The sequence below is a fragment of the Eucyclogobius newberryi genome, unplaced genomic scaffold, assembly GCF_026437365.1.
Source record: "Eucyclogobius newberryi isolate DKJ021-1_F unplaced genomic scaffold, fEucNew1.0.hap1 SCAF_12, whole genome shotgun sequence".
NCBI lineage: Eukaryota > Metazoa > Chordata > Actinopteri > Gobiiformes > Gobiidae > Eucyclogobius > Eucyclogobius newberryi.
The window spans coordinates 35,782,115-35,808,408 of record NW_027315746.1 but is presented as its reverse complement, the minus strand read 5'-3'; the positions used below and the strand labels follow the sequence as shown (position 1 = coordinate 35,808,408).

At 45.7% G+C, this 26,294-nt stretch overlaps 1 protein-coding gene across 1 annotated transcript in view; it reads left to right on the top strand.

Moving 5' to 3' along the window:
- The first annotated feature begins 1,908 nt into the window (after positions 1–1,908).
- LOC140355880 (uncharacterized) overlaps positions 1,909–26,294 on the top strand; it is a 64,991-nt gene continuing 40,605 nt past the window's right edge. Inside the window, exons 1-6 of the mRNA XM_072440519.1 lie at positions 1,909–2,891; positions 3,167–3,231; positions 3,643–3,686; positions 11,005–11,190; positions 18,731–18,860; positions 19,367–19,562. Coding sequence (XP_072296620.1) covers positions 1,909–2,891; positions 3,167–3,231; positions 3,643–3,686; positions 11,005–11,190; positions 18,731–18,860; positions 19,367–19,562 — 1,604 coding nt within the window. The remainder of the gene's footprint in view (positions 2,892–3,166; positions 3,232–3,642; positions 3,687–11,004; positions 11,191–18,730; positions 18,861–19,366; positions 19,563–26,294) is intronic.

The following is a 26,294-nucleotide window of genomic DNA, read 5'->3' as shown; positions in this document are numbered from 1 at the left end:
TTGTGTAGTACTTGTGTAGTACTTATCTAGTACTTATCTAGTACTTGTCTAGTACTTGTGTAGTACTTGTGTAGTACTTGTGTAGTACTTGTCTAGTACTTGTGTAGTACTTGTGTAGTACTTGTGTAGTACTTGTGTAGTACTTGTCTAGTACTTGTGTAGTACTTGTGTAGTACTTTTGTAGTACTTGTGCACTCGGTTGCAGTAACTTTGCAAATATTGCGTCATGTTAACTTGAGTGTTGGAAGCAGGAGACATTTTGTTCTGATAAAGTGTGTTTTTGGTATAATCCAGACAAAAGAGTTTATGTTTGTGTCTGATCATGTGACGTTTCTATGTTTAAAGAAGACGTGTTATACTTCTACCCTCAGACTTATGAGAGGAAGGACCTCAGACTTATGAGAGGGAAGGACCTCAGACTTATGAGAGGAAGGACCTCAGACTTATGAGAGGGAAGGACCTGAGACTTATGAGAGGGAAGGACCTCAGACTTATGAGAGGGAAGGACCTCAGACTTATGAGAGGAAGGACCTCAGACTTATGAGAGGGAAGGACCTGAGACTTATGAGAGGAAGGACCTCAGACTTATGAGAGGGAAGACCTCAGACTTATGAGAGGAAAGGACCTCAGACTTATGAGAGGAAGGACCTCAGACTTATGAGAGGAAAGGACCTCAGACTTATGAGAGGAAGGACCTCAGACTTATGTGAGGGAAGGACCTCAGACTTATGAGGGGGAAGGACCTCAGACTTATGAGAGGGAAGGACCTCAGACTTATGAGAGGGAAGGACCTCAGACTTATGAGAGGGAAGGACCTCAGACTTATGAGAGGAAGGACCTCAGACTTATGAGAGGGAAGGACCTGAGACTTATGAGAGGAAGGACCTCAGACTTATGAGAGGGAAGACCTCAGACTTATGAGAGGAAAGGACCTCAGACTTATGAGAGGAAGGACCTCAGACTTATGAGAGGAAAGGACCTCAGACTTATGAGAGGAAGGACCTCAGACTTATGTGAGGGAAGGACCTCAGACTTATGAGGGGGAAGGACCTCAGACTTATGAGAGGGAAGGACCTCAGACTTATGAGAGGGAAGGACCTCAGACTTATGAGAGGGAAGGACCTCAGACTTATGAGAGGGAAGGACCTCAGACTTATGAGAGGGAAGACCTCAGACTTATGAGAGGAAGGACCTCAGACTTATGAGAGGAAGGACCTCAGACTTATGAGAGGGAAGGACCTCAGACTTATGAGAGGGAAGGACCTCAGACTTATGAGAGGGAAGACCTCAGACTTATGAGAGGAAGGACCTCAGACTTATGAGAGGGAAGTCTCTTGTTTTCAAAGCGATGCTCCTAATTGTTTTCATGTAATAAAGTAACATTTGTTTGTGCAGTTATAGTAAAACAGCTCTTAGACTGAATTCTGTCTAATTACAGAGCGTTTTATTCTATGCGCAGCAGGAAGTGTCCTGTTAGCATGCTAATGTTTGTTAGCTTTACTGGACTCTGTTTAAAGTGTGGAACAAATCCTAAAGTAAGATATCAATTTGAAACTTTTCCTTTAATTGATATAATGAAATGTTTTTCATCATGAATATTTCATATAAGACAAAGTTTCCATATAAAAATCAGACGTTAGATAGCAATTTGATTGCGATTCGTCAAAATCAGCCACATTTCCTCAGAAGCACAGTCTGTTTGGGAAAAGCCCCGCCTTTTATTGTCAAGTGCATGGAAATGAGAAGTGGGAGGTGTCATGAGAAGTGGGAGGTGTCATGAGAAGTGGGAGGTGTCATGAGAAGTGGGAGGTGTCATGAGAAGTGGGAGGTGTCATGAGAAGTGGGAGGTGTCATGAGAAGTGGGAGGTGTCCAACTGCGTGCTCCAGATAATAGTGGCTGATTACGAGATGCAGAAGAAGCTTGTGTACCACCAGAAGAAGCTTGTGCACCACCAGAAGAAGCTTGTGTACCACCAGAAGAAGCTTGTGCACCACCAGAAGAAGCTTGTGCACCACCAGAAGAAGCTTGTGTACCACCAGAAGAAGCTTGTGCACCACCAGAAGAAGCTTGTGTACCACCAGAAGAAGCTTGTGTACCACCAGAAGAAGCTTGTGCACCACCAGAAGAAGCTTGTGCACCACCAGAAGAAGCTTGTGTACCACCAGAAGAAGCTTGTGTACCACCAGAAGAAGCTTGTGCACCACCAGAAGAAGCTTGTGTACCACCAGAAGAAGCTTGTGCACCACCAGAAGAAGCTTGTGCACCACCAGAAGAAGCTTGTGCACCACCAGAAGAAGCTTGTGTACCACCAGAAGAAGCTTGTGCACCACCAGAAGAAGCTTGTGTACCACCAGAAGAAGCTTGTGTACCACCAGAAGAAGCTTGTGTACCACCAGAAGAAGCTTGTGCACCACCAGAAGAAGCTTGTGCACCACCAGAAGAAGCTTGTGTACCACCAGAAGAAGCTTGTGTACCACCAGAAGAAGCTTGTGCACCAGCAGAAGAAGCTTGTGCACCACCAGAAGAAGCTTGTGCACCACCAGAAGAAGCTTGTGCACCACCAGAAGAAGCTTGTGTACCACCAGAAGAAGCTTGTGCACCACCAGAAGAAGCTTGTGTACCACCAGAAGAAGCTTGTGCACCAGCAGAAGAAGCTTGTGTACCACCAGAAGAAGCTTGTGTACCACCAGAAGAAGCTTGTGCACCACCAGAAGAAGCTTGTGCACCACCAGAAGAAGCTTGTGCACCACCAGAAGAAGCTTGTGTACCACCAGAAGAAGCTTGTGTACCACCAGAAGAAGCTTGTGCACCACCAGAAGAAGCTTGTGTACCACCAGAAGAAGCTTGTGTACCACCAGAAGAAGCTTGTGCACCACCAGAAGAAGCTTGTGTAAGCTTGTGTGTTGTAGTAAAGTTCAGAAATGCAATTATAAAATATACTATGGATATCGTTTGTTGTATTTTTCTGCTGATTGTGTAATAATCCAGCCACTTCTTCAGATTCATTCCTTATCTTCTTTTGGATTAAACTGTCTGTTTAAATATCTATGTTATAGCAACTGGTTTATATTGTATTCTGTCTGATCAAACAGACCAGATTTGTCCAAAACGGCGAGATTCTCTTGCTGGATTTGGCAGTGTGTGGCTGGTTTCTTGCTCCCACAGTTTGACGGGGCCGACTGTCACACCATCTACCCACCAGCGGCTGCTAGGCAACCATCTGAATGGAAGTATTTTTATACGTGCTGAGGAGAGAGCAGGGAGAGAGCGTGCTGGTCGTCCGTGCATGGTGGACGTACATCTTCACGTGTAGTTGATATTCTTTGCCTGATCATTCACCATTGTTCACAGATGTGATGCTACTTTGTGCGTGAGACGGTCGGTGAAGAACAGGACTGTCTCCATTGAATAGCACCAACAGAAAACAGAATGAATGTATTGTCCTTTACAGTCCGTGTAATATTGGGGAGCGTGATGACCTCAAACTAATGTTCTGTAATAGCAGGCAGCGCTAGCATAGCAGTAGCATTTAGCCTGCAGCTACCATTAGCATTCTTGGATATTCATACACATTTGGGCCGTTGGATCACTTTCTTCATATCTGTATCTATAAGTCCCAAAGTGGGTGTTTGCTCGTGCAGTTGCTGAGCAGCTCTTCTACATGAAACTGACCACGGACGAAGAGGTCAAGCCTCTGTGTGGACAGTGTGTGCTTTAGAGACTGTTCTTATTCAAGCTCAGACACACATTTCAATCAAACCTAGTGAACATGATTATATTTCAGATTTTTATAAACATTTGGCTAATTTACTGAGGTAATTCCACAACTGTTACCTAGCAACCGGACCGTAAACAAGAGCAAAAAATCCCAAATCCAACAGTTATGATTTTACATAACCAATAGAAATTAGATTTTTTGTTCAATGATTGTTTAAACTGTATTCAATTGCACGTTGTTATATATATATATATATATATATATACGTATATATACGTATATAACATAAATATTCTTGATGTTATCGTTGGTATTTTAGCTCAAAACAGCGTTGTCCATGACAGTTAAATCCAGAGTAAATGTCTCCTGATCCTTTTGCCTCCTGGGCTTGATCTGCTCCTCACACACGTCACTGTCAAATGTCCTCCATCACCACATGCTAATGAGGCTGCTGAAGCCAATGGAGCTAATGAAGCTAATGAAGCTAAACAAGCAGGTGTGAAAGAGCAGGAGGAACACGGCAGCGCCCCCTGCTGGGCTGTGGAGCGCCCCGTGTGGACAAAGCAGAACAATCATCACATAATCACATGGAGAAGGACAAACTGTTAAAGGAACTGGAGAGTCCTGAATCTGAAGCTTGAAGGTTTCACCAGATGTGAACGAGAATCACACGAAAAGCTTTGATTTGTTGAAAAACTCCTTTGACTTGGACAAACAGGACTTTTATAGGTTTTTACAAATTGTACGAGTTATTATAACCAAGACATTAAAAAAAGCTGTTCACTGCAACCCTTTGACTGAAATACTCATCAATGCTTATAAATCAAAACTTTCAAGGGGAATAATATCTAAATCATATCAATGCATTTCTAATTCAACCATATTATGTCAAAAATTAATGGGAAAAATAAGATCACTTTGTTTGAAGAGTGTAAAATATATATAAATCTCAGTGGAGGAGCACAGAGTCACATGTTTGGAGGGAATTCTGTTGGAAAAGTGTGTCTGGTTTATTTCTAAGCCCATGTCAAAGTGCCCATGACTCACAGAGAAATGCAGACTGTTGGAGAGGATGTGGCAGCAGGAGGCAGACTGTTGGAGAGGATGTGGCAGCAGGAGGCAGACTGTTGGAGAGGACGTGGCGGCAGGAGACAGACTGTTGGAGAGGATGTGGCGGCAGGAGGCAGACTGTTGGAGAGGATGTGGCAGCAGGAGGCAGACTGTTGGAGAGGATGTGGCGGCAGGAGGCAGACTGTTGGAGAGGATGTGGCAGCAGGAGGCAGACTGTTGGAGAGGATGTGGCAGCAGGAGGCAGACTGTTGGAGAGGATGTGGCAGCAGGAGGCAGACTGTTGGAGAGGATGTGGCAGTAGGAGGCAGACTGTTGGAGAGGATGTGGCAGTAGGAGGCAGACTGTTGGAGAGGATGTGGCAGCAGGAGACAGACTGTTGGAGAGGATGTGGCAGCAGGAGGCAGACTGTTGGAGAGGATGTGGCAGCAGGAGGCAGACTGTTGGAGAGGATGTGGCAGCAGGAGGCAGACTGTTGGAGAGGATGTGTCAGCAGGAGGCAGACTGTTGGAGAGGATGTGGCAGCAGGAGGCAGACTGTTGGAGAGGATGTGGCAGCAGGAGGCAGACTGTTGGAGAGGATGTGGCGGCAGGAGACAGACTGTTGGAGAGGACGTGGCGGCAGGAGACAGACTGTTGGAGAGGATGTGGCGGCAGGAGGCAGACTGTTGGAGAGGATGTGGCAGCAGGAGGCAGACTGTTGGAGAGGATGTGGCGGCAGGAGGCAGACTGTTGGAGAGGATGTGGCAGCAGGAGGCAGACTGTTGGAGAGGATGTGGCGGCAGTAGGCAGACTGTTGGAGAGGATGTGGCAGCAGGAGGCAGACTGTTGGAGAGGATGTGGCAGCAGGAGACAGACTGTTGGAGAGGATGTGGCAGCAGGAGGCAGACTGTTGGAGAGGATGTGGCGGCAGGAGGCAGACTGTTGGAGAGGATGTGTCAGCAGGAGGCAGACTGTTGGAGAGGATGTGGCGGCAGGAGGCAGACTGTTGGAGAGGATGTGGCAGCAGGAGGCAGACTGTTGGAGAGGATGTGGCGGCAGGAGGCAGACTGTTGGAGAGGATGTGGCAGCAGGAGGCAGACTGTTGGAGAGGATGTGGCAGCAGGAGACAGACTGTTGGAGAGGATGTGGCAGCAGGAGGCAGACTGTTGGAGAGGATGTGTCAGCAGGAGGCAGACTGTTGGAGAGGATGTGGCAGCAGGAGACAGACTGTTGGAGAGGATGTGGCAGCAGGAGGCAGACTGTTGGAGAGGATGTGGCAGCAGGAGGCAGACTGTTGGAGAGGATGTGGCGGCAGGAGGCAGACTGTTGGAGAGGATGTGGCAGCAGGAGGCAGACTGTTGGAGAGGATGTGGCAGCAGGAGGCAGACTGTTGGAGAGGATGTGGCAGCAGGAGGCAGACTGTTGGAGAGGATGTGGCAGCAGGAGGCAGACTGTTGGAGAGGATGTGGCAGCAGGAGGCAGACTGTTGGAGAGGATGTGGCGGCAGGAGGCAGACTGTTGGAGAGGATGTGGCAGCAGGAGGCAGACTGTTGGAGAGGATGTGGCGGCAGGAGGCAGACTGTTGGAGAGGATGTGGCGGCAGGAGGCAGACTGTTGGAGAGGATGTGGCGGCAGGAGACAGACTGTTGGAGAGGATGTGGCGGCAGGAGGCAGACTGTTGGAGAGGATGTGGCGGCAGGAGGCAGACTGTTGGAGAGGATGTGGCAGCAGGAGGCAGACTGTTGGAGAGGATGTGTCAGCAGGAGGCAGACTGTTGGAGAGGATGTGGCAGCAGGAGGCAGACTGTTGGAGAGGATGTGTCAGCAGGAGGCAGACTGTTGGAGAGGATGTGGCGGCAGGAGACAGACTGTTGGAGAGGATGTGGCGGCAGGAGACAGACTGTTGGAGAGGACGTGGCGGCAGGAGACAGACTGTTGGAGAGGACGTGGCGGCAGGAGACAGACTATTGGAGAGGATGTGGCGGCAGGAGACAGACTGTTGGAGAGGATGTGGCAGCAGGAGGCAGACTGTTGGAGAGGATGTGGCAGCAGGAGGCAGACTGTTGGAGAGGATGTGGCAGCAGGAGGCAGACTGTTGGAGAGGATGTGGCGGCAGGAGGCAGACTGTTGGAGAGGATGTGGCAGCAGGAGGCAGACTGTTGGAGAGGATGTGTCAGCAGGAGGCAGACTGTTGGAGAGGATGTGTCAGCAAGAGGCAGACTGTTGGAGAGGATGTGGCAGCAGGAGGCAGACTGTTGGAGAGGATGTGGCAGCAGGAGGCAGACTGTTGGAGAGGATGTGGCAGCAGGAGGCAGACTGTTGGAGAGGATGTGGCAGCAGGAGACAGACTTTTGGAGAGGATGTGGCAGTAGGAGGCAGACTGTTGGAGAGGATGTGGCAGCAGGAGACAGACTGTTGGAGAGGATGTGGCAGCAGGAGACAGACTGTTGGAGAGGATGTGTCAGCAGGAGGCAGACTGTTGGAGAGGATGTGGCAGCAGGAGGCAGACTGTTGGAGAGGATGTGGCAGCAGGAGGCAGACTGTTGGAGAGGATGTGGCAGCAGGAGGCAGACTGTTGGAGAGGATGTGGCAGCAGGAGACAGACTGTTGGAGAGGATGTGGCAGCAGGAGACAGACTGTTGGAGAGGATGTGTCAGCAGGAGGCAGACTGTTGGAGAGGATGTGGCAGCAGGAGGCAAAACACCATCATGTGTTTTGGGATTGTTCTGTTGTTCAAGTTTAGACTGAGATCAACAAATTCTTACAGACAATTTATGACATCACCATCTACTAACCTCATGACTCTGTATTTGGGCCTCATGACTCTGTATTTGGCCCTCAGGACCCTGTATTTGGGCCTCAGGACTCTGTATTTGGGCCTCAGGACTCTGTATTTGGGCCTCAGGACTCTGTATTTGGGCCTCCGGACTCTGTATTTGGGCCTCAGGACTCTGTATTTGGGCCTCGGGACTCTGTATTTAGGCCTCAGGACTCTGTATTTGGGCCTCATGACTCTGTATTTGGGCCTCATGACTCTGTATTTGGGCCTCAGGACTCTGTATTTGGGACTCATGACTTTGTATTTGGGCCTCATGACTCTGTATTTGGGCCTCATGACTCTGTATTTGGGCCTCATGACTCTGTATTTGGCCCTCAGGACCCTGTATTTGGGCCTCAGGACTCTGTATTTGGGCCTCATGACTCTGTGTTTGGGCCTCATGACTCTATATTTTGGCCTCATGACTCTGTATTTGGGCCTCAGGACTCTGTATTTGGGCCTCATGACTCTGTATAGGGCCTCAGGACTCTGTATTTGGGCCTCATGACTTTGTATTGGGCCTCATGACTCTGTATTTGGGCCTCAGGACTCTGTATTTGGGCCTCAGGACTCTGTATTTGGGCCTCCGGACTCTGTATTTGGGCCTCCGGACTCTCTATTTGGGCCTCAGGACTCTGTATTTGGGCCTCGGGACTCTGTATTTGGGCCTCAGGACTCTGTATTTGGGCCTCAGGACTCTGTATTTGGACCTCATGACTCTGTATTTGGACCTCATGACTCTGTATTTGGGCCTCATGACTGTATTTGGGCCTCATGACTGTATTTGGCCCTCAGGACCCTGTATTTGGGCCTGAGGACTCAGTATTTGGGCCTCAGAACTCTGTATTTGGACCTCATGACTCTGTATTTGGGCCTCATGACTCTGTATTTGGGCCTCATGACTCTGTGTTTGGGCCTCATGACTGTATTTGGGCCTCAGGACTCTGTATTTGGGCCTCATGACTCTTTTTTTTGGGCCTCAGGACTCTGTATTTGGGCCTCGGAACTCTGTATTTGGGCCTCGGGACTCTGTATTTGGGCCTCGGGACTCTCTATTTGGGCCTCATGACTCTGTATTTGGGCCTCAGGACTCTGTATTTGGGCCTCAGGACTCTGTATTTGGGCCTCATGACTTTGTATTTGGGCCTCATGACTCTGTATTTGGGCCTCATGACTCTGTATTTGGGCCTCAGGACTCTGTATTTGGGCCTCAGGACTCTGTATTTGGGCCTCGGGACTCTTTATTTGGGCCTCGGGAGTCTGTATTTGGGCCTCAGGACTCTGTTTTTTGGCCTCGGGACTCTCTATTTGGGCCTCATGACTCTGTATTTGGGCCTCATGACTGTATTTGGGCCTCAGGACTCTGTATTTGGGCCTCAAGACTCTGTATTTGGGCCTCAGGACTCTGTATTTGGGCCTCAGGACTCTGTATTTGGGCCTCAGGACTCAGTATTTGGGCCTCGTAACTCTGTATTTGGGCCTCAGGACTCTGTATTTGGGCCTCAGGACTCAGTATTTGGGCCTCGTAACTCTGTATTTGGGCCTCAGGACTCTCTATTTGGGCCTCATGACTCTGTATTTGGGCCTCAGGACTCTGTATTTGGGCCTCAGGACTCTCTATTTGGGCCTCATGAGCATCAGGACTCTGTATTTGGGCCTCAGGACCCTGTATTTGGGCCTCAGGACTCTGTATTTGGGCCTCAGGACTCTGTATTTGGGCTTCAGGACTCTGTATTTGGGCCTCAGGATTCTGTGTTTGGGCCTCATGACTATGTATTTGGGCCTCAGGACTCTGTATTTGGGCCTCAGGACTCTGTATTTGGGCCTCAGGACTTTGTGTTTGGGCCTCATGACTGTATTTGGGCCTCAGGACTCTGTATTTGGGCCTCAGGACTCTGTATTTGGGCCTCAGGACTCTGTATTTGGGCCTCAGGACTCTCTATTTGGGCCTCATGACTGTGTTTGGGCCTCAGGACTCTGTATTTGGGCCTCAGGACTCTGTATTTGGGCCTCATGACTCTGTATTTGGCCCTCAGGACTCTGTATTTGGGCCTCAGGACCCTGTATTTGGGCCTCAGGACTCTGTATTTGGGCCTCAGGACTCTATTTGGGCCTCATGACTGTGTTTGGGCCTCAGGACTCTGTATTTGGGCCTCAGGACTCTGTATTTGGGCCTCATGACTTTGTATTTGGGCCTCATGACTCTGTATTTGGCCCTCAGGACTCTGTATTTGGGCCTCAGGACCCTGTATTTGGGCCTCAGGACTCTGTATTTGGGCCTCAGGACTCTGTATTTGGGCCTCAGGACTCTGTATTTGGGCCTCAGGATTCTGTGTTTGGGCCTCATGACTCTGTATTTGGGCCTCAGGACTCTGTATTTGGGCCTCAGGACTCTGTATTTGGGCCTCAGGACTCTGTGTTTGGGCCTCATGACTCTGTATTTGGGCCTCAGGACTCGTGCCATGGACACAAGCACCAGCTCTCTGGAGCCCCCTCCTGGCTGTAGTGAAAAAGGCGCTCACAAAGAAATGGACGACACAAATTGCACTGGACGCAAAATGGAAAAAATTACATTCAGACTTGATTTGAAAAGGGTTTAATTGGTTCATGCTCCTTGGCCTCTGGACGAGACCACCCACGGAGGGTGAGAAGGGAATTAGAAAATATATACATACCGTATTTCCCAGACTATAAGTCGCACCTTTTTTCATAGTTTTGGCCGGGGTGCGACTTATACTTATATTTATAGTTATATACTTATACTCTGGAGCGACTTGTATGTGATATTATTTGTTATTTTCACACTTTCATACTCCAGTGCAACTTATAGATGTTTTTTTCTTCTCTATTAGGCATTTTTTAGCTGGTGCGACTTATAGTCCGGAAAATACGGCATACATATATACTATATAAATAAAAATATATAAAAACATATATGGATATATATATATATATATATATATATATATATATATATATATATATATATATATATATATATATATATATATATATATATATATATAGTGATCCCTCACTATAACGTGGTTCACTTTTCACGCTGTCGCTGCTTCATGGATTTGCATCATGCATTGTGTTCTGCATTCTGATTGGCTAAACAGTCTCTCCGCGTCTTCTCTACCTGTGTCAATAACGTTATGGATTCATATGAACACGTACGTAAAACCACTTGCCAAATTGAAGTTTGAGAGGCTGGTGAGAGCGGTGTGTGAGCTTCAATGTTTTATGGAGTATTTCATTGTATAATAACTGTAAAAAAATAAAGGTTTCTACTTCGACTCCCGCGGGTTCTTCTTGGAACGTGACCCCCGCGATAAACGAGAGTTCACTGTATATAAATAACTCCATTCAAACACAAGCTGTCCCGTTCCTAACTGGACGCTGTGCTTGTCGTGCAGCTCCCCATCCTGGCCTCGTCGGTGGTCAGCCTGTACTTCCTGGAGCTGACGGACGTCTTTGAGCCGGTGCATTCTGGGTACTCGTGCAGTGACCGCAGCCTGTCCCTGCCCTATGTGGAGCCCAAGCAGGAAGTGTGCCCTCTGCCTCTGCTCTTCAGCCTGGCCTTCGCCGGCCCGACCGTCACTGTGAGTAACATATTGCTGCCCCGACATCATATTATCATTCTTACTATTATCATTATTATTATCATTCTTACTATTATCATTCTTACTATTATCATTATTATTATCATTATTACTATTATCATTATTACTATCATTATTACTATTATCATTATTACTATTATCATTATTATTATCATTCTTACTATTATCATTATTATTATCATTATTACTATTATCATTATTATTATCATTATTACTATTATCATTATTATTATCATTATTACTATTATCATTATCATTATTACTATTATTATTATCATTATTACTATTATCATTATTATTATCATTATTACTATTATCATTACTACTATTATCATTATTACTATTATCATTATTACTATTATCATTATCATTATTACTATTATCATTATTATTATCATTATTACTATTATCATTATTATTATCATTATAACATTATCATTATTATTATCATTATTACTATTATCATTACTACTATTATCATTATTACTATTATCATTACTACTATTATCATTATTACTATTATCATTATTACTATTATCATTATTACTATTATCATTACTACTATTATCATTATTACTATTATCATTATTATTATTATCATAATTACTATTATCATTACTACTATCATTATTACATTATCATTACTACTATTATCATTATTACTATTATCATTATTATTATTATCATAATTACTATTATCATTACTACTATCATTATTACATTATCATTACTACTATTATCATTATTACTATTATCATTATTACTATTATCATTATTACTATTATCATTATTACTATTATCATTATTACTTTTATCATTATTATTATTATTATTATTACTATTATCATTACTACTATTATCATTATTACTATTGTAATTATTACTATTATCATTATAACTATTATCATTAATACTATTATCATTATTACTATCATTATTACTATTGTAATTATTACTATTATCATTATAACTATTATCATTAATACTATTATCATTATTACTATCATTATTACTCTTATCATTATTACTATTATCATTATTATTATCATTATTACTATTATCATTATTACTATTATCATTACTACTATTATCATTATTACTATTGTAATTTTTACTACTTCCTGCTTCCGAAGAGTGCACACGCTTTTTTGCTCGCTCCGCTTGCTATCGCTGCTTTCCTTATTTTTTTTGCTTTTTAATCAGTTTTTGTCTTCCAAACACTTTTGCTTTAGACTTTTTCAAGTAAACCAAGGATTTTAAGAACATTTTTCCAGTTTTAACGACATATCTGACGCAAGCGACATGTCCGGGAGAAGAAGTGAGAAAGACTGTGAACGCTGTCGGAAATATCAACAAGAAATTAATGAGCTAAAAACACGGATATTTGTTTTGGAATCTGAAAAAGTTCTTCACGATACCATTCCTGTGTCAACCGACGGTAAGAAGAGCACACTTTTTACAAGAAAAACTGCTACTTTCAACCTAAACCGCAGTGACTCTGTCGTTTCCAAAACTGTCTAAAAACCAGAAAGACCAGGCTGTTTCTTGGAACAAACTTGGAGCAAAGCCTAAACGATACAAAGATAACGTGAAGTCACCTAAAATACAGCTCACCAACAGATTTTTACCACTTTCAGAGATGGAATTAAATGAAAAAAGGAAAGATGACGTGGCCAAAATACAGCGAGGAGGATCTATGCCAGGAGCCAAGGTCAAGATTGTTTTAGTTGGGGACGGCGCGATAAGTCACATGACGCATGAAAAGATAAACACACATTCTTTTCCAAGCGCCACTGTTTCTGAGATAACATCACTCCTTCCAAATATTATGGCTAAGCATGGAGGAGCTAAACAGCTGATTGTGCACGTGGGTGCAGTGGACATGCGGCGGGAACAGACTGAAGTTTTGAAAAAAGACTTCTTGAAGTTATTCGACGTGCTTGATAAAATGGAAATCAAAACTTTCATAAGTGGACCTCTTCCAAACATCGACAGTGGACCTCTTCCAAACATCGACAGGAGGATAAACAAGTTTATCCTCCTTCTTCAGCTGAACACATGGCTGTCCAAAGAGTGCTCCCCGAGAGGACTACACTACATTGAGAACTTCTATCTATTTTGGAAACGAGAGGACCTGTTTAAGAGAAATGGCCCCCACCTATGCAGAGGTGGAGTGAGGGTGCTGACAGAGAACCTGCTCCACGCTCTGAGGCATTGGACTGGGCCTGGACAGGGTCCTGAGCAGATAGTTAGAGAAGAGAGGAATGAGAGAAGAATTCCTGCTCCCTCAGCCAGAGACCGAGCCAATGTTTCAACATCAAAAGCACCACAACCTCAGCCTCCACCAAAGGATTCATCAGCAGCTGCTCCACCACCACCAGCAAAGGATTCAGCTCCAGCTGCTCCACATTCACCTCCACCGCCTCCAGCAAAGGAACAATCTTCAAAGGCCTTGGACCCATCTGTGACAAGCCCAACAACATCCCTGTCATCGCCCCTGCCTTCACACCAGCCCTGGGTTCCCCCTGCAACATCTACTCCCACTAAAGATTCATCATTCTCCTTCTCATCTCCACTCTCACCCATGGGCCTTCCCAGCCATTTTGAAAGTCTGATCAAATCAGGCATTAAGATGGCTCCACTCACGCCCAATATAGCAAGGGCTATGCCGACTACACCAACAAAAGCCCCACCACCCATCCCCCCTCGCCTCTCACCTGGTCCCAAACTCTCCTTGGCTACAAAAGCCCCACCACCCATCCAACCTCGCCTTTTACCTGGTATCTCCCATAGCTAGGATGCACTGGGTCTCAGCGTTGCCGGGACTTATTGTCACATTAAAAATCAAACCAACCCGGGGCCCTATGTAAAAAGAGCCCCCCCTAGTGCTATTTCTGTAGTCACATCATCACAGAGATGGGAAAACAAAATGCGAGTCAGGCCCAATCTGAGAAATGTGATTCATATTCCCTGTGAAAAGATAAAGCCCAGTCCCACTGAAACTAGTCTGAAACTTGCTGTGCTAAATGTCAGATCCTTATGTAACAAATCTCTCTTAATTAATAATTTTATTTCTTCTTATAATCTTGATTTTATGTTTTTAACTGAAACATGGCTTGACAAAAACACAGGAAATGTAGTTCTGATAAAATCTGCTCCACCCAACTTTAAGTTTGAATCTGAAACACGAGAAAACAAAAAAGGGGGTGGAGTCTGTGCTGTCTTTAGAGATGAAATAATTACCCGCAGGTTGTCTTTTGGGGTGTTTTCATCATTTGAGTATGTATCCTTTAAAATGGAGCTAAAACGGTCTCCATCCATTCTCTTCATTGTTTTATACAAGCCTCCCCAGCACTGCCAAAGTTTAATTGATGATTTTAATGAGATGCTTTCAGTCGTATGCACAGACTTTGATGGTTGGGTCATTACAGGTGATTTCAACGTGCATGTTGATAATGTTTGTGACAGAAACGCTAAAGAGCTTGATGCTGTCCTTGAAACCTTCAGTCTTACTCAGCATGTGAGAGGCCCCACCCACAGCAAAGGACACACTCTAGATCTCATAATTACAAAGGGGGTAAATATTTCAAATGTTAATGTGATCGATGTTGCTCTGTCTGATCATTTCTGTGTCTTCTTTGACCTGTCTGTTTCTCCCCAACCTCCGGTTGGTCCTGCAGTTGTTCAGAGGAGACACATAAGTGATGGCACAGGTGCACTGTTTATGGAAATGATAAACTTTGAAAATGTCTCATGTTCTAATGTAAATGATTTGTTGAACTCTGTTACATCTAGTGTTTTGAATGTTCTGGACACCATCGCCCCTATAAAGGCTAAAATGGTTAAAAATAAGCAGAAGGCGCCGTGGAGAAATGATGATTCGGTCAGGGCACAGAAAAGGGAGTGCCGCAGGGCCGAACGGAAATGGCGCAAGTCAAAGCTCCAGGTTCAAAAAGAGATTTACAAAGAAAAGCTGAACATGTACAACCTAATCTTATGTAGAACTAGGGAAAGATATTTCTCTGAAATAATTGGAAGCTGCAGTAACAACTGGCGTGTCCTGTTGCCACAGTAACAGATGAACAAACCCTCCAGCTCAGCTGCCGTTAGAACTCATTTCCACATCCAAGTGTAATGAGTTTGCATTATTCTTTAATGACAAAGTTCAGGGCATTAAAAATGCTATAAATCCCACAATGCAAAAAATTACCCTAAAACCACCAAGACACTTAGAGCTAACTCACTTTGCACCAGTAACTGACAAAACTGTCCATGAGATCATCACCAGTCTGAGTTCATCTACATGCTGCCTTGATGTGTGAGCCTCCAGATTTCTAAAGTCTGTGCTGAACAGTTTGTTAGCACCATTCATTCACATAGTTAACATGTCGCTTCAATCTGGAACATTCCCAATGTCTTTGAAAACTGCGGTCATAAAGCCTCTCCTAAAGAAGAGCAGTCTTGATGCCGCAGTACTGAGTCATTACCGGCCCATCTCTAATCTGCCATTTTTGGGCAAAGTCCTTGAAAAGGTTGTTTACCAACAGCTCACAGATTTCCTCTTAATAAACAACTCATTTGATGTTTTTCAGTCAGGTTTTAGACCTCATCACAGCACTGAGACTGCTCTTGTCAAGGTGACAAATGACATCCGCCTGAACACTGACACGGGCAAAGCCTCAGTCTTAATTCTGTTAGATCTGAGTGCTGCTTTTGACACTGTCGATCATGGGATCCTCTTACAGAGACTAGAGGACTGGGTGGGCATCACTGGCACTGCCCTAAACTGGTTAAGGTCCTATCTGGAAGACAGGAAATACTTTGTTGAAATTGGTAGCTGTGTCTCAGACCACATGACCCTGACCTGTGGAGTGCCCCAAGGGTCAGTCCTGGGTCCCCTTCTTTTCAACCTCTACATGCTGCCGTTAGGTCAGTTGATACGCAGTGAAAATGTGTCCTATCACAATTATGCAGACGACACTCAGATCTATGTTTCACTATCGACAGGTGACTATGGACCAGTAGATTCACTCTGTCACTGCATCCAACAGATCAGTTTGTGGATGCAAAACAACTTTCTCCAGCTGAACTCAGACAAGACTGAAATAATCGTTTTTGGCCCACAGAAACAAAGAGAAAGTGTTAGCGGTCACCTCCAGAGTCTCGCTCTAAAACCTACAAACCAAATTAGAAATCTGGGGGTAATAATGGACTCAGACTTGAACTTTAATAGCCACGTCAAATCAATAACATCAGCAGCTTTTTACCATCTAAAAAACATTGCCAAAATCAAAAATATAGTGTCAAAACCAGATTTAGAGAGACTTATCCACGCGTTTGTCTCCAGTAGATTAGACTACTGTAACGGCCGCTCACTGGTCTCTCCAAACGAGCTGTAAAACAGCTGCAGTTCATCCAGAACGCTGCTGCTCGGGTCCTGACTAGAACCAGGAAGTACCATCACATTAGTCCTGTTCTCAGGTCTCTGCACTGGCTCCCTGTGGCTCAGAGAATAGACTTTAAAGCAGCTCTGCTTGTGTACAAGTCTCTCCATGGCCTAGCACCAAAGTACATCTTGGATATGTTAGTGCCATATGAACCATCTCGGACTCTGAGGACCTCAGGGACCGGCCTCCTGCTGGTGCCAGAGTCAGGACTAAACATGGACCGGCCTCCTGCTGGTGCCAGAGTCAGGACAAAACATGGGGAATCTGCGTTTCAGTTTTATGCAGCTAAAATCTGGAACAGTCTTCCTGAAGATGTGAGACAGGTTCTACTCTGACAATGTTCAAATCTAAGCTAAAAACAGTTTTGTTTAGCTGCGCATATGACTGAAAGGATTTTTTCTTTGCACTCTTCTCTTTTGTTTGTGATTTTATTAGTTTAGACAATCAGTTGGATTGATAATTTTTAATTTAGTTAATTTTATTGTATTTCTGTTTCTGTAATTTCTTTGTGATTTGAATGCATTTTTCCTGCTGTGAAGCACTTTGAATTGCCTTGTGTATGAAATGTGCTCTACAAATAAACTTGCCTTGCCTTGCCTTGCCTACTATTATCATTATTACTATTATCATTATTACTATTATTATTATTATTACTTTTATCATCACTACTATTATAATTTTTCATATTAATAATAATAAGACATTGTAGGTGGAGTTTTGAGTTCTTCTGTGTTTCGTGCTGTCCAGACACGTTCTTAACATTTCTGCTGTAAATTGACATTCATTAAAACTGCCTGTCGGCTTTAGCATGACGGGACAAGCTAGCTTTCTTTATCTTCCCAGTGTAGTTCCCTCTACTGCCAGCAGATCGAGCTCTAACTCAATTCCTTACATAGGAAACCTCTGACTGGTATGAAGTCATGCTCTTCTGTAGACATTGTTTTAGTTCTAAAACATGAGATGCCAGAGTAAAGGCACAAGAGCGTGTTAAAGGCCAATACTTTAAAATAAATACAACAAAGGCTGAAACGCACTCACGTTTCATCTGTGTCGTTATGTCGTTTCCTCATCAACACCTGGAGTTGTGTTTTGTTTCATTCACATGACGTTTAACACTCAAATCTTGCATATTTGAGTACTTCTCTCACACGGGAAACACTGTCTTCCACCTTGTGATGTCATTAAGTGATGATACAGGAAGTCGTTTTAGCCTTGTAGATGCACTAGATTCTTGAAGATATTGGAGACTTTCTTTGACCATCTGAACTGAACAAAAGGTAATACAAAATCGATATAAATGTGACAGCACTTATTATCATTTATTTATGAGTTATTCTAACGTTCTGTAAAGAAGTTCAACTGAGGCTAAAAGTAGCAAAGTAACAAAGGATTTGGATGGTTGTAAAACCCGGCTCGGTGTTTATCCTGGCACGGGCGTTTGCAGGACTGAACCAGGACTACACTGAGCTACCGGGACGTCCCAACTCAGCGAGGTGCGGCTGCTGTCTGCACCACCGGGACGTCCCAACTCAGCGAGGCGCGGCAGCTGTCTGCACCACCGGGACGTCCCAACTCAGCGAGGCGCGGCAGCTGTCTGCACCACCGGGTCATCAATCATCCGCTGACCATTACAAGTGTGTTCCCGTTCTCCACGTCTCATGATTGTGACATGTAGCGCCCCCTTCAGGCCGCAGCAGGCTCACGTGAGAGCTGCTTCTCTTTGTGACTCTCATTTACACAAAGGACAAATCCAACTTGTTTCATCTTCAAATTCAAGTCAATGAAGTCTTAAGTCTGCACATGTGCCATTTACTACGACTTCAGCTCCGCTCATCACAGGACATGTGAGAAGGGGCCCCTGTGGTTACGCAGGGGTCCCTGTGTAAAGGGCCCCTATGGTTACGCAGGGGCCCCTGTGGATACGCAGGGGCCCCTGTGGATACGCAGGGGCCCCTGTAGTTACGCAGGGACTTACCAGAGTTTCAGAGTTTAAAAAGATGAATTCTATTTCAAATATTTTTGGGAGTAAAATGTATATTTGTATATTTGTGTATTTGTCCTGTGATGTCCAGATCCTGATCGGAGAGGCCATCCTGTACTGTTACCTGTCCCGCAGGTCGTCCTCTGGACACACCGAGGCCAATATCAACGCTGCAGGCTGCAACTTCAACTCATACATACGCCGGGCCGTCCGCTTCATCGGTGAGACACACACAAACACACACACACACACACTCGCACACACACTCACACTCACACACAGACACACATGCTCACATGCACACACTCAGGGGGTTGGGGGGGGGCGTGTTACAGGTACAGAGTGCTTCCTGGAGGAGGGGACTCAGCCCCCGTTCGTCTGCTCATCAGAGGAGAAGGATAGAGACTGTTCTCTAGTTAAAGATGGCAGGAATCAAAAAACACTTTGGGCACATATACGAGGTACTAATAGAACTTTAAGAAGGTTAAAAGCTCTGAAAATACTTTTACATGATATAGGCCCTTCAAGGTGTTGACTGCTGTAAACATATAACTAAAGCCAAATAGAGACAAATATATAATCTTTTGTTTGTCCCTGAGGTCCAGAAGAAAAAATCTAATATTTCAGGTTCTCTCATGGGGCCTCTCCACCTGTGGATGTCGAAGCTCACTCGTTGGTCTTTCTTGCTTTAGTTTAAAAGGTCTTCTTTACATTCCCCTCTCCTCAGGCGTGCACATCTTTGGCCTGTGTGTGACGGCTCTGATCACGGACATTCTGCAGCTCTCCACCGGACTTCACGCCCCCTACTGGCTGGAGGTGTGCAAGCCCAATCTGACCCAATTAAACATGAGCAGCTGCGACGAGGGCTTCATCCTGGAGGACATCTGCTCTGGACAGGACCAGGGCCTCATCACCACGGGAAGGTACCACACTCACAAAGGACCTCAGAATGTCCTGGTTTAGATTTAGGGCTTGTGAAGGAGGCAGGGCTGATATATTCACACTTGGTTGAAAGTTACTCTGGCGAAACATAAGACTTAACTGTTGGTATCATTTAGGCGAGTGTAGTGCTGGTTTGTCTTGGTTTATACCTGTTCATAGTCCTGGTTTTGCTCTGGTTTAGTCGTCATTCCCTAATCTCTTATATCTTGTGCTGAAGGCTGTTTCGTCCTAGTTAAACTCCTTTTAATCCTGCTTTAGTCCTGCTTTAGACCTGCTTTAGTCCAGGTTTAGTCCTGCTTTAGTCCTGTTATCCCCTGTGTCCTGTGCTGGAGGATGCGTGTGGGAGGTAATGTCTAGTTTGAACACTGCGGTGGTGATTCTCTGTGGTTGTTATGGAAACGCAGAGCTGAATCAGAGCCTTGTAGTGACTGAGGTCGCACACACAGACTCACTCTCAACATGGCCACCGCTCGCCACGCTGAAGCAGGCTGAACCAGGCTAAACCAGACTGAGTTCAGGACTGAACCAGGCTGAACCAGGCTAAACCAGACTGAGTTCAGGACTGAACCAGACTGAACCAGGCTAAACCAGACTGAGTTCAGGACTGAACCAGGCTGAACCAGGCTAAACCAGACTGAGTTCAGGACTGAACCAGGCTGAACCAGGCTAAACCAGGCTGAGTTCAGGACTGAAGCTCACAATGGAAGCAATAATCAAGATTTCAAAAGAGATCTGATTTGCTGATCAACCTTAACTGAGGAAGGGCATCAGGTACATTTATCCAAGATAAGATAAGATAAGACAATCCTTTATTGTCCCACATGGGGAAATTTCATTGATGCAACGCAGGTAGATACAGAAGAAAAGAACAGATCACTTATAGGATGTTTGAAAAACATTTTCAGTAGATCTCCTATAGACAAAACCTCCCATTTCCCAACAAGGGATGGAAGGGAAAATAAAGATTAAAATGGGAAAATTAAAGATAGAAATAAAATATAGCCGCAAGCGGCAATGATAGGCCCTCGCCACGCCGCCACCGCCGAAAGAGGAGGGGGCGCTAACGCGCCCCAATTGTCCTTTTATTACGCCTACTGCTGAATCTGTGACGCTGTCAAATCTTCTCCCCTTTGTTTTACCATCAAAAAGTAATTTTATTTCGAATTCTTGACAAACACACCGTGTTTCTTTGAATAAAAATGTGGATAACTTTTGATGGTTCACCCCTGAAGATGAGTCTCACCAAATTTCAGGTTAATAGGGCTAACGCCCTGGGAGGAGTTTGTGAAAGTCTAAAGTGTAAACATGTTCTGGCGATTTCCCCATTGGAATAACATGGAAGGTTTTGGTCATCGCTACGGCAACGACATAACAATTATGACATGGGTCTCATTGACTTTTTTGATGGGGATGCCAAAATTGAGTTTTGTGTCAAATTTCATATAATTTCGCAAAACTAAACATTTAACCTCCATATAAAATCTGTAGGGGGCGCTGTGGCTCCAAATAAATTTATTTCACTTCAAGTAGGTTTAGGGCAAAGAGTTTAACAACTGATTCTAATTTGACGCAATTTGGACTTTATCTGCGCAAACGGCAGAAATTTTTAATTTGGGAGATTTCTGAAATTCTAGCTACAGTTTGCGGCTTCGCCGCACAGAGACCGTGAGAGGTATCAATGTAATTTGAATAAATATTGATGTCCCACTCCTCAGTAGCATTTTCACCAAATTTCAGCTTTTTAGGGCCAACGCCCTGGGAGGAGTTCATAAAAGTACGATGTTTGGAAAAACTCCTGAGTCGTGCTTAGCCATTTTTGAACCAATATGGCCGACATTTGGTTGGGCGGACGGCATTGCCGTAATAATATTTTTTACTTCTCTTGTCAAGATCTACCTCTGCGCCAAATTTCATGATTCTACGGATTTTTGGGTAATTTCGTATCTCTCGATGCATTTTTGGTACATTTGGGGGCGCTGTCGCGCCAATGTTTTTATTTTAGAAAAGGGAAATAGCCAGAATGTAGAGAGGCACGATTTTTAGAGGTGTGCAAAAAGAAGAAGAAAGAATAATGGGAAAACAATGTTTCAAATTTTTCAAATATCATAAACTATACATTTTCGGAAAGCGCTCGCGCTTTCCTACCTCATGGTGTGGGTCCCTGGTCACTGACGGGTACTTTCGTTAATTTTGAGTGGGCTCCGCCCACTTTGTGTTTTTGGCCCTCTATACAGTAATAATGTTCAATTATTGCATTACATGCTTATATGCACGGAACATGCAAGAGATGGAACGTATTTTCTTGAGCTACTTCACCCGTTTACAACGGTAATGTTCCATTTTCCTACTACTAATTAGTATGCACGGGGCGTGCGTGAGTGAAGGAGTGCGTTAGTGAGTGTTTGGAAGTGGGCGAGCGCTTTCGCAGCCGTGCTTCGCACGGCCTTACGGGACTAATAGGCCTCTCGCCAGCTTGTGACGCTCGGGCCTGATAAATAAATAAATACATAAATACCATTGCACATGAATCACAACAGTAATTGCACATATGAGGGAATTGCACATGGTTAGGTCAGTATTGCGAGTGTTCAGTACTAACAGTGTTTGTTATAAAGTCTGACAGCAGCAGGAAGGAAAGACCTGCGAAACGTCTCCTTCACACAGCGAGGGTGGATCAGTCTCTCACTGAAGCTGCTCTCCAGAGCTGACAGAGTGTCCTGCAGGGGACAGAGTGTCCTGCAGTGTCCTGGGTCTTCTCTTGTAAACCTGATGTTCAGGTCCACAGCAGTGATGTGTTCTTGTTCAGGACCCAGAGTTGGATAATTATTATTTTGTTTAAAAAACAAAACAAAACACAGGTTATACTGATTATACGATGCAACATAAAACAATGAAAAATGATAAATCAACCTATATAAGTCAAAAAGAAAAACTATTTAAATCTGCTGTAGGATAAAAATAACAATAAGCTATAAGAATGCCCCAAATATAAATTGTATGTTTGCTGTAACCCGACCCAACATTTTTTAAGTGGGTGGGTGGGTAAATTATTGTTTTATTTTTTTTTACTTTGAAGGCATAAACAATTCCAAATTTGTACATAAAATCCACCCATCATCTTTTTCACCTCCAAGTCCACGAGCACGTCACGCTACATATCAGTCTGTCTAAAAACCATCAACTTATTCTTAATTCTCACTCTGTTTCCTCGCTTCAACTGATCTGTCGCTGACCCACTGAACACACATGTCACCATTTTTTGATTCTGCCAGTGACCTGCATTGACCTGCAGTGACCTGCAGTGACCTGCAGTGATCTGCATTGAACTGCAGTGACCTGCAGTGACCTGCAGTGATCTGCAGTGATCTGCATTGACCTGAAGTGACCTGCAGTGACCTGCAGTGATCTGCATTGACCTGAAGTGACCTGCAGTGACCTGCAGTGATATGCATTGACCTGCAGTGACCTGCAGTGACCTGCAGTGATCTGCATTGACCTGCATTGACCTGCAGTGACCTGCAGTGATCTGCATTGACCTGCAGTGACCTGCAGTGACCTGCAGTGATCTGCATTGACCTGCATTGACCTGAAGTGACCTGCAGTGACCTGCAGTGACCGCCAGGCGTCAGGCTTCAACAGTAAATGTCAATCAAACGTTCTCCGTCCGTGTTCGACGGTTTTAGCGCCATTTTTGGCTGTAAAATATTTCTAGCGAGTTCCAATGATACAAAAGTATTCAACACAGCGCTTTTTGGGAAAAAAATGATCGGTGAGTCGGCGAGATATAAGAGGGAAAAAAAATATTTGTCATAATTTGATCTTTTTTTTTCAGTCTGCCTTTTTTTTTACCGAGTCGATTGGGTTACGGCAAACAGACATATTTTTTTGCTCTGCCTAAGATAAAAGATAAGAATGAAAATAAAAAATAGACTTACTATGTACACAAAGTTACAGCTGAACTTATATATGTAGTGCAGAAAGTGAACAGTAAGTGATTGGTTATGATATGGTTAAAGTGACAGTGTTTAAGAAGTGTTCATGAGTACACGGCAGAGGGACTGTTAACTGTTCTTAAGGCAGGAGGCGGGGAGTGGCCTCCTGTTTGAGGGGAGTGGCTCAAATAGTCCATAGTGCAGCAGTTTGTGTACAGGGAGAAGAGCAGGGGAGAAAGTACACAGCCCTGTGGAGACCTGTGCTGACAGTCCCAGTGTCTGAGACATTCTTCCCCAGCTGCACGCACTGCAGGAGGTCCAGCAGGAGGTCCAGCAGGGGGTCCAGCAGGGAGGAGGTGAAGGACTTGAGGTGGGGGAGGACCAGGCGCTCAAATGACTTCATGACTCCAGACGTCAGTGCCACAGGTCTGTAGTCATTAAGTCCAGTGATCCGGGGCTTCTTGGGGACAGGGACGATGATGGACGACTTGAAGCTGGGACATGGCATGACTCCAGGAGGTGTTAAAATGCCAGTGAAGACAGGGGCCAGCTCGCCTGCGCAGTGTCTTAAGGTGGCCGGGGTGACACCGTCTGGTCCAACAGCTTTTCGCGGGTTGGATTTGCGAAATAGTCTGTTTACTTCCTGTTCCTGGACTGTGAGAGGGGGGGAGGGACCGGGGTTGGGTTGGCAGAGGTGGCCACAGTGGGGGAGGTGGTCATCTCTGCAGTAGAAAGAATTTAGTTGTCTGGCCAGTTTTCTGTCATCTGCAGAAGGGGGAGGGCGGGGCTTGTAGTTGGTGAGAAGCCGGAGCCCAATTCACACAGAGGAAGGGCCACTCCACACAGAGGCGGGGCAACTCCACACAGAGGCGGGGCAACTCCACACAGAGGCGGGGCCACTCCACACAGAGGCGGGGGCCACTCCACACAGAGGCGGGGCCACTCCACACAGAGGCGGGGCCACTCCACACTCCACACAGAGGCGGGGCCACTCCACACAGAGGCGGGGCCACTCCACACTCCACACAGAGGCGGGGCCACTCCACACAGAGGCGGGGCCACTCCACACTCCACACAGAGGCGGGGCCACTCCACACAGAGGCGGGGCCACTCCACACAGAGGCGGGGCCACTCCACACAGAGGCGGGGCCACTCCACACAGAGGCGGGGCCACTCCACACAGAGGCGGGGCCACTCCACACAGAGGCGGGGCCACTCCACACAGAGGCGGGTTGTTGTTTGAGAACTGCTGCTTCAGACACATATTGTAACGGGCTCTAGCTCTCGACACCTCCTGCTAAACCTGTACTTTGCCTCTTGGTAGCGCCCTCTTGCTCCGCCCTGTGCTCCGCCTCCTTCTGGCTCAGCCTCAGTTTGGGTGTGAACCAGGGTTTGTCATTGTTGGATGTGACTTTGGTGTGTGATGTTTAATGTTGTCCTCACAGAATGTAGGACGTCACAGTGTCCGTGTCCTCATCCAAACCGTCTCTGGCAGCTCTGAACACCTCCCAGTCTGTAATGTCCAAACACACACGTAGCTCCTCCCAGTCTGTAACGTCCAAACACACACGTAGCTCCTCCCAGTCTGTAACGTCCAAACACACACGTAGCTCCTCCCAGTCTGTAACGTCCAAACACACACGTAGCTCCTCCCAGTCTGTAACGTCCAAACACACACGTAGCTCCTCCCAGTCTGTAACGTCCAAACACACACGTAGCTCCTCCCAGTCTGTAACGTCCAAACACACACGTAGCTCCTCCCAGTCTGTAATGTCCAAACACACACGTAGCTCCTCCCAGTCTGTAATGTCCAAACACACACGTAGCTCCTCCCAGTCTGTAACGTCCAAACACACACGTAGCTCCTCCCAGTCTGTAATGTCCAAACACACACGTAGCTCCTCCCAGTCTGTAACGTCCAAACACACACGTAGCTCCTCCCAGTCTGTAATGTCCAAACACACACGTAGCTCCTCCCAGTCTGTAACGTCCAAACACACACGTAGCTCCTCCCAGTCTGTAACGTCCAAACACACACGTAGCTCCTCCCAGTCTGTAATGTCCAAACACACACGTAGCTCCTCCCAGTCTGTAACGTCCAAACACACACGTAGCTCCTCCCAGTCTGTAACGTCCACACACACACGTAGCTCCTCCCAGTCTGTAACGTCCAAACACACACGTAGCTCCTCCCAGTCTGTAACGTCCAAACACACACGTAGCTCCTCCCAGTCTGTAACGTCCAAACACACACGTAGCTCCTCCCAGTCTGTAATGTCCAAACACACACGTAGCTCCTCCCAGTCTGTAACGTCCAAACACACACGTAGCTCCTCCCAGTCTGTAATGTCCAAACACACACGTAGCTCCTCCCAGTCTGTAATGTCCAAACACACACGTAGCTCCTCCCAGTCTGTAACGTCCAAACACACACGTAGCTCCGCCTCCTCTGCCTCATTGTTCCACCTCTCAGAAGTCCTCACTGCAGGTTTGCAGAGCTTCAGCCTCTGTCTGTGTGTGGGGATCAGATGAACCATGACGTGGTCTGATGCGCCCAGCGTGGCTCCGCCCACGGCGCAGAAGGCGTGGCTGACTGTTGTGTAGCAGTGATCCAGTGTGTTCTGCTCTCTAAATGAACCGAACCAGCAAAATGAGTTTGCGAGGCAGAGAGCGTTTGGAAGGCCACAGTGAGCTCCCCCCGGCCCGACCAGAGCGGGGGTAGTTCAGGGTCGGAGAGGTCTTCAGGTTTGGGCTCAAGGCTTCTGGATCCACAGCGCAGCA